Source organism: Penaeus monodon, unplaced genomic scaffold (genome assembly GCF_015228065.2).
Source record: "Penaeus monodon isolate SGIC_2016 unplaced genomic scaffold, NSTDA_Pmon_1 PmonScaffold_74, whole genome shotgun sequence".
In the NCBI taxonomy this organism is placed as follows: Eukaryota; Metazoa; Arthropoda; class Malacostraca; order Decapoda; family Penaeidae; genus Penaeus; species Penaeus monodon.
The window spans coordinates 245351-255075 of record NW_023662549.1 but is presented as its reverse complement, the minus strand read 5'-3'; the positions used below and the strand labels follow the sequence as shown (position 1 = coordinate 255075).

At 41.7% G+C, this 9725-nt stretch overlaps 1 protein-coding gene across 1 annotated transcript; it reads left to right on the top strand.

Moving 5' to 3' along the window:
• Positions 1-854: 854 nt before the first annotated feature.
• On the top strand, positions 855-1721 carry LOC119571671 (aldo-keto reductase family 1 member B1-like; the record flags this gene model as incomplete). The annotated part of the gene is made up of 3 exons (XM_037918865.1): positions 855-1049; positions 1349-1449; positions 1646-1721. Coding segments are annotated over 3 exons (372 nt in total), but the record flags the coding sequence as incomplete, so codon positions are not given.
• Positions 1722-9725: the final 8004 nt, after the last annotated feature.

The following is a 9725-nucleotide window of genomic DNA, read 5'->3' as shown; positions in this document are numbered from 1 at the left end:
ATTTATATAATATATATATATGTAATATATATTTATATATATTATTATATATATTATTAATATTGTATATATATATATGAAATAAATAGTAATATATAGAAAATATATATATATGTATTATATATTATGTATATTTTTTTTTAGTTTTATATATAATATATATAATAATGTTAATTATATATATATTATATAATATATATCTATATATACATATATATATAAAATATTATATTATATACATTATATATTTTATAATATAATAATATATCTATAAAATTCTTTATAGCTTTTATCTTATTATATCTATATCTATCTATATCTATATCTATATCATATCTAATCTATATCTATATCTATTCTATATCTTTATCTTTATATATATCTTTTTATATTTTTATATCTATACTATATTAATATTATATCTTATATTATATATAATATAAGATATTTTAAATATCTTTTATATATATATATATTTTTTATTATATAATTATATATATATATACATCTTTATAATATATATAATATATTTTTTTATATATAAAATATTATATATATATATATATAATTTTATATATATATATAAAATATATATATATATATTATATATATGAATACACACAATTTTACTTTAAAACCAATTTAACCCATGACTACATATTTAGCAGCACAGTTATCATTACTCCATAAGACGTAGAAAAATGCCAGCTTTGGGAGAATTTATAGAAAAAGGGTTGAATATGCCAAAAAAATTTAGCAACCCAGTCTTAGTTTTTTCCTACATACTTATATTAGAATTCCAGTAGCTGAACAAAAGTTCAAAGTTTCAGAACTGCTATTTTGATTGTCTGTAGGAGGGTGGAGAGAAGTTCCCAACTGATGAAAATGGGAAAACCTTGTATAGTGATGTGGATTACATTGAGACCTGGCCAGCTATGGAAGAGGCAGGGGAAGCAGTCTTGTCGGGGTCCATTGGAGTTTCCAATTTAGCAAGGATCAAATTGAACGTATTTTTTCAGATTGCTAAAATAGTGCCTGCCAACAATCAGGTCAGATAGTTTACTTCTTTTCCTACTAGATTCTTTAATGTTTGGTAGTATTAAGGATGCAAAACTAAATATATTATAAACTCTTTAATAATACGATTGAGTTTTATATAATTTTCATGAGAATAATTTTCATCTATAACCACAGCCTTTTGACAGTTTGAGGTCGTTGTTGTCTCTGTATATCAGCACTTGGAAATTATATTCATTGACAATAAACTAATAATATAGAAGTAAGGAATAATCAAAACTGAATGCAAGTTGTGTTGATGTAAAACTCATTCCAGATCTTAAATTTATAGGTTGAGTGCCACCCCTACTTAAATCAAAAGAAGCTTATTGATTACTGCAAAAGTAAAGGAATTACTGTCCACTGCCTACAGCCCCTAGGGTCTCCAGACAGGTAAGTTTTTGGTCAGCTCTTAAAATCTAAGCCATGTCAATTGAGAAAATTTGGGAGCTTGCAGTCAGTCCAAATTATCTTGATACAGCATCTGCTTTTAAAAACAAGCAGGCTGATTTCACAACTACTTTGGTATGAATGGAATACATTGAATATAAACTAGGCTATCTGGTACTATTTGGTATCTTTCTTCCAGCTTCTTCTCTGGAGAGAGACACCTCACAACTCTTCTTAATCTCATTTTACCCCCCATGTCAAGTTCAAGTTTTTAAAATGCCTACCACCAAATTTTTGTTAAAAATTTTGCACCTCTGGTCACAAATGTCAGGTTCAAATTTTTCCCGATACAAAATAAAAAAAATTTTTCATAATAAATTATTATTGCCAGTCTATGAAAATCAATTCTAATGCAAATTATAAAGTTACTTTGGTATTGCTGCCACCAGCCCGATTTTGGGTTTAAACCCTGTTGGATTGGCCTAGGTTGGCTTATTAAGAGCTTAGGCCTTGAATGGAAGGAGAGCCAAACTCAGAGGTGCAAAGTAGTCTGTTAATTTTTGGCAAGCATGCGTATAAAAACAATATGGGGGATGTGAGATCAGTGGCCGAGTATTCTGATTGGCCTGAACTGCTCCCATCGTGGCGAATCAGCGCTGACCCCCACTGACAGCATCCCACTGCCGGTGCAGAGAGAAACTATGCCAAGCGCGGCTGTGCCGGTGCCGAGTGGAGTGATTGGGCGTCCACCACAGTGCTTCCCCCATCGAGGAAAAAAGAACTACAGGTCGAGGATCCTGTTGGGACGAGAATGGTGTCTGGATCTCGTGTAAGTGGTGTCATCATGGTCCAAGGCACTGATGTATGCTGGTTTAAGGTGCTCCGTGGTGACCCATTTCGATCCGTCTATCAAGCTGTAGCTTGAAATCCTGGGGAGCACTGAAGGATCCTGAAAGGACCTTTGTAAAAGCAGGATAGTGGCTGGCGTTGGGCATCATTGCAGAGAAAAACAGCCGTGTCCAGTCCTGGTGGGGTGTAGGATGGGCGATAAGAGGGATGGTGGGGTCTGCTGGGAGCGAATTGTGGCTACCTGGCAGAGGTCCTCTAGCTTAGTGCACTCAAGCTGTGTTTCTGGGAAAAATTTTCCAGGCACAACGAGGGGCTGACCGTATACCATCTTGGCTGCAGAAAGGGCTAGATCCTCCTTAATCGATGTCCCTGAGCCCAAGAAGCATCCAGGGGCTGTAGTGCAACGGGTGATGAGGGCTGTCTTGAGGGATCGATGGCATCTCTTGATAAGTCCATTAGCCTGTGGATGGTATGCATTAGGGAAGTGGAGAGTGACTCCAAGGAGCTGACTAGAGCCTTCCACAGCTCTGAGGTGAAACTCGCTCCCCTATCGGACTTTTTATGTGTTCCGGGAGACCGAAACGGGTGATACAGGAGCCGAATGTGCTTGGGTGTAAGATCTTGGTGCTCGCATCCTGCATGGACTTTAGCCCGGACCAGCGGCTAGAGCAGTCGACGTTTGGTAGAGATATACCTCTTTCCTTCTGACGGGGGGGAGGTCCGACGACTTTCTACATGGATATGGCCAAAGCGTCTGTGGGCTGGGGCAGGTTGTGGATAGGTGGCTTGGTTAGCGATGTATCTTGCTGCACGGGCACTGCTCACGATCTCTCTTCATGGAGTGCCCACAAAAAAACTTCTCTGCAACAAGCTTGGTGGTGCTATGGATGGATGGGTGAGCCAGTCCATGGATGAGGTCACATCAACGATGAGGAAACTCCATTGGTAAGTGTGCCCGGCGAACATATGGTGATGTATCTTTAACCATAGGAGTTATTGGATTCCAATACGCGGTAACAACCCCTCTGCAGGTCATTGTTGGCAGCTCGTCTTTTGGACTGTGTAGCTGGGATAATGGAGAAGAAGGCTCTGGTATTGACGAAAAATGCTTTCCGGGTTTCCCCTTTTCTCGGATGTGGAAACCATTGCGGGGTGGTTGACTGTGTTGATCGTGGGTTGTGGCCGCTTTGCTTAGTGGCAACTACCAGGTTTTTTTGATACCCTCGTTGCCCTCCACCTACATCCTTGAGATAATTATAGGCTGCGCTCCCATACCAGTTTTGGTAGGAGCAAATCCATCTGCAGCCAGGAATGGGATGAAAGGCCTCGGATGGTGTTGGACCCTCGGCAGTTGATGTCTGTATTAGCTGGCGGGGGGAAAACGGGTTGTTGGTTGAGGGCGAGCTTGCTGATGTGCTTCCATCAGTGCGTTTGGGTCTGGTGAGGAGAAAAATCAATGGCTGTTCTCCTCCGAGTCATGGAGCTTCTCCCCTGATGTTGCCGGGGAGAGAGCGGAGTCAAAACTCTTTTTAAGATCCACTTCGTGGAACTTTCCTTGTGTATCTTTGGCATGGAGGCGCCTAGGCTAGTGATTTCTTGCCAAACTTGTTTGGAGTACAATCTCCAAGTGTTTGTTGGGGATGTTGAGGGTTTGTCGCTCCTCAAACAGAGAAAACAAAAACTCCCTCAAAAAAAGCTCCTGTTTCATCCTGTCATATTCATGTTTGGCTGGCTGTCTAATCGGGGGCTAACAGATGCAAAACCTCCTTGGCAAGAAGGCTAAGACGTGGTCTGCTTTGGTGGTCCCCTTTAACTATATTCTTGAGCCTAATGGGTTTCAGCTCGCCGAAACCATGTGGGGGCTTCATTTGGCAAAAAGGGCGGGGAGGTGGACGGAGGCAGCATTCACTTCAGTGAATAGGGTAGCTGTGTAGGTGTTCATATTCGTTCGGGGTCACTAGTGTTGGAGAGGCCTAGGTTGTGAGGTTAATGAGATTAATGAGGAACCTAGGCCTTTTAGTGGAAGGAGAGTCGAACTCAGAGGTGCAGATTAGTCTGTCTAATTTTTGGCAAGCATGCCGTATAAATACAGTCTGGAAGATGGGAGGGGCAGCAGCTGAGTACACTGATTGGCCAAATGGCTGCATCCCGCTCTCCTGCCCTCGGGGGGCAAATCAGCACTGTCCCACTGACAGCATCCTACCGCCGATGCGGAGGTAATTATGCCAAGTGAGGCTGCGCCAGTGCTGAGTGAGGTGATTGCGGTGGATGACTCAGTGGGGAGGAAACTATGCGAGATAGGGTACGCTGGTGCAGTTTGGAAATGCTTGTTGCGTCCGCCACAACCCTTTTTAGCAGTGGATTTCACAGTGTCTGTTAGAGTTTTATGTGCAGCTCGTGCTGCTGACCAGCATATGTGTCAACATAATTTTTCATATTTTTCTATTACATCTAATATATTCAGAGCTGAAAACATGTATGTACATGCCATACCAGTGAAAATAATTACGTTATTTTTATTTATCTTATCTAAATTTTTTTTTTTGATGTAGCTGAATGAAGTGAAATTTTTTTTAAAAAATGAGTTATTCTAGATGCATTATAGCCTGTAACATTGACTATATAGGTTTTAATTAGTAAAAGGTTAACATTATGGTCCATAGGGGACAACTGCCGCCCCTTTGCCCCACCTTCCCCAATGACATCCATGTCAGGGATACCAATATAGGTGAACTCCCCGCACTTTTTCCAACCTTTTTCCCCCTTGTCGTATCATATTGTTAAGTCAGAAAGAGTAAAGATACTTTTTTGTATGTGTTTTATACATGTACATGTATATGTATATATGGTGTAGAGGGGAATAATGCAATGCCGCATTGATATCAATAAATAACCAACCCCTTTGGGGAAAATGTACTGGTAGAGCCATTTTCGTCCTGTCACAATTTTCTGCAGAAAAGCTTCAGAGCCCTCATCCCCTTGTTCAAATTTCCATTGAAAGGTCTACTCTTGTTTGCTGCTGATCTGGGTGCAACAGCTTAGGACCCATCAAGCGGAAAGCTTGCTTAGCCCCAAACTCTCCACCGAATTGTGGGGTGCAGAACCCACAGAGATGTTGAGTGTGTCTGCTACTGATTCAGTGGTTACTCGTCTATCCTATTCATTCATGTTGCAAAAAGAATCAATGTCTTCTCACAAAACTGACATTTATGGCTTGCTATTGTGGGGCTCATCTTCAAGTTTGTGTCTTCCACTTCTGAACTGGGCTTATCCATTTGTAGGTTGTTAATTTCTTTGTGGAATTGTCACCATAAATTTGTTCCAGAGCATTAGTGATTTGCCTAGTCTCCTAACCCAGTTTTGCCATGAATTTAATGTTTGTCTGGCCTTTTTTTTTTGTGCTTCCATTTTGGTTGAATTGTTCCCTGAATTCCAACTGGGGGTGACATTATTACCTATTGTGTTTTATTAAAATATTATATAAATTTTAATAATATAAAAATTATATTATAATATATATAAATTTTAAAAATGTATATTTATATATATGTATATATATAATGTACATATTGCATATGTATTTATGTTAAAATACAATTTGTGTGTGTGTGGTGTGTTTTGTGTGTTGTGTGTGTGTGTGTGTTGTGTGTGTGTGTGTGTGTGGTGTGTGTGCGTGCCTTTTTACCCAAAGGGTGCTAAAAGGGCAATATCAATGTCCCCTCTTACTTCTTTACTCCAAGTCAGTGCTATCCCGACCGGGATAAAAATAGGAAAAGTTTACCTAAATTGGTAATACCACATTTCCCCCGGGAAAGGACTGGGGACCCTCCCCCGTACTCACTCCAAGACATCACACCTGAAAATAAATTAAGTATCATGCTGTCCCACGGTGCTCAAAAGAACCCTCCGGGAAAAAAAAAAAAAAAAAAAAAAAAAAAAAGTTAATTTTTTTTAAATAGTAATACAAAAACAAAAAAAAAAAATAAAAAAAAAATTAAAAGATAAAATAGGGGAAAATGAAAAAAAAGAAAAAGAAAAAGAAAAAAAAAAGTAAAAGGGGGGAAAAAAAGGGGAAAAAAAGGGGAAATAAAAAAAGGGAAAAAGAAAATTAGGAAAAGGAAAAGGAAAAAAAAAAATTTTTAAAAATAAAAAAAAAAAAAAAAAAAAAAAAAAAAAAAAAAAAAAAAAAGGGTTTTTTAAAAAAATAAAAATAAAAAAAAAAAAAGAGCCCAAAAAAAAATTTTAAAAAAAAAAAAATTTAATAAAAAAATTTAAAATTTTTAAAAAACCCCCATATTTATATTAAAGAAAAAAAATTTTTAAAAAAAAAAATTAAAAAATTTAAATTTTAATAATATAAATATTATCCCACTTCCCCTCACACCCCCCAATTCACACTCAATTCACCTCACATTCAAACACACCACCACACACACACACCACACACCCACACCCACAACCCCCCCACCACACCCCCACCCCCCCACCCCCCACGCACCCACACACCACCCGCTCCCACCCCCCCGCATCCCCCCAACCCCCATCCACACACACCCGCATCCCCCACACACCACCCACACCACACACACCAACCCACACACAACAAACACACACACCACACACACACACACCCACACACACACCCAAAACCAACCACACACACATTCACCACACACACACACAAAACACACCCCAAAACCCACCACACACAAAAACAACACCACCAAATTTCCACCCCCAAAAAACCCCCACACCATATTCACACACACCACATTCACCAACCCCCCCACACACCACTTTCCACACACACACAAAAAAACATCACACCCCACACCCCCAAAACCCACCCCAAACACCACCCCTTTCACACACACCACACTCCTCCACCACACATTCACACCCCCATTCAAAAAAATTAAAAAATTTTAAAAAAAATTTTCCCCCCAAAAAACCACACCCCAAACACCACACCCCCAAACACACCACACCACCCACACCACCCAAACACCACACCCCCTCACACCACCCCACATAAACACTCACACCCCAATCACATTCAACCATTCACACTCACCTTCAAATAATTAATAATTTAAAAAATTTAAAAAACCACACACAAACAACACACAACACACAACACACCAAAACCCCACAACACCCACACAACCCCCAACCCACAACACCACTTTCACACCACCCATTCACCCCACATACCCACATCCTTCCCACACACACCACCCCCACACACTCCACCACACACCACTTTTACCCACCAACCACCAAAAACACACCCCCCCCACACCAACCACCAACCACCACCACACCCACAACACCAGAACCCCCAAACTCACCAACGCACCACAAAACCCACACCACACACCTTTCAAAACCCCAACCACACCACACCACAGCACCACACACCCCACCACACACACACCAACACCACCCCCAACCCGACCCACCACCACCCCCACCCACCCAACATCCACAACCAACACCAACAAACCCAAAAACAAAACCCAAATCCACACACACCACCACCCAACACACCCAAAACCCACCACACAACAAAACCCCAAAACCCCACACACACCCCAAAACCCCACACACACCACCCCACACAAAACCACACTCACATCAACAACATAAAACAATCAACATCAACAACATAAAACCCATATCCCACACACACACCACCAACACAACCCCCCAAATCCACAAAAACACCACACACGCCCACACACAACACCCACCACCACAACACCACACCACACACACACACACCTTTCCACCAACCACCCCACCACACAACACACAGCACAAACAAACACCACAACACAAACCACACCAAAAACCACCACACCCCAACACCACACACACACACACCCACACACACACCCACACACACACACACACACACCACACTTCAACCCCAACGCTTACAAACACACAACTTTCCCACACACAAAATTTTCACACACACAATACCAACACAACACACCCATTAACACACACACACCTTCACACACCCCCCCACACACCCACACACACACACACACCTCACCCCCTTCACCCCAAAAATTAAACCATATTCACACAAAAATTTTCCACCAAAATCACACCCCAAAATTAAACACCACACATACACCCCCACCACACACACCACACACACCACCCCACAAAAAAACCCCACCACACCACCACACCACACACCCCACACACATACCCCCAAAAACCCCCAACCCCACACCAAAAAAAACAAAAAACACACACACAAACAAAACCACACACACACACCACACACACACGCACCACACCACCCCCAAACCCACACCCCCAAAAAACACACAAACAACACGGCACACACACCCAACCACACCACCCACACCCACCCAACACAAAACACCCCCCAAACCACACCACCACACAAAAACCACACACCCCCAAAACCAAAAACACCACACACACAACCCACACACCAAACACACACAGCAACACCCCCCAGGCGACCACGCAAACACAAAAACCGCACCCCCCCGCACACACACCAAAACACACAAAACCACACCACACCCCACCCACACACAACCACACAAAACCCACCAAAACCACACCATCCACACACAACACCATCCACAAAAAAATGCACCCCCAAAACACCACAAAACCCCACAACACACAAAACACACACCACACACACACACACACACACACACAAACCCCCACACCCACACACACACCATCCACACCCCCCCATCCACAACACACACCCCCACACACACAGCACCCCCACACACACGCATCCCACACCCAAAACCACCCCAACACACACAACCAACAAAAACACACACACAACCACACACACAAACACACACCCCCAAAACACATTCACACATTCACACACACACCACATTCACACACACACACACCACAACACACTTAAAACAAAAACACAAAACCCCAAAAACACACACAACCCACACACACACACAAAACAAAACCCCCACGCACATGCTTTCAAAACCACAGCTTACAACAAATGTTCACACCCCACAATGCATTCACCCCACCACAGCATTCCACACACACACACTCATTCACACACACACATCATTCCACACACACCCCATTCCACACACACACAATTCACACCACACACACATTCCCCAACCACATTACACACACATTCACACACACATTTTCCACCACACATTTAAACCACCACAATTCCACAACACACTTTTCCACCACACCATTCACACAACACATACACACCCCCAACACCACTCACACTAACACTCACACTCACACTCCATCCCACCACATCACACACACCACATCACACTCACATCTTTTCACATTCCACCACATTATAAAATATATATTAATTTAATAACTAATACAAACACACACCACACACACACACACAA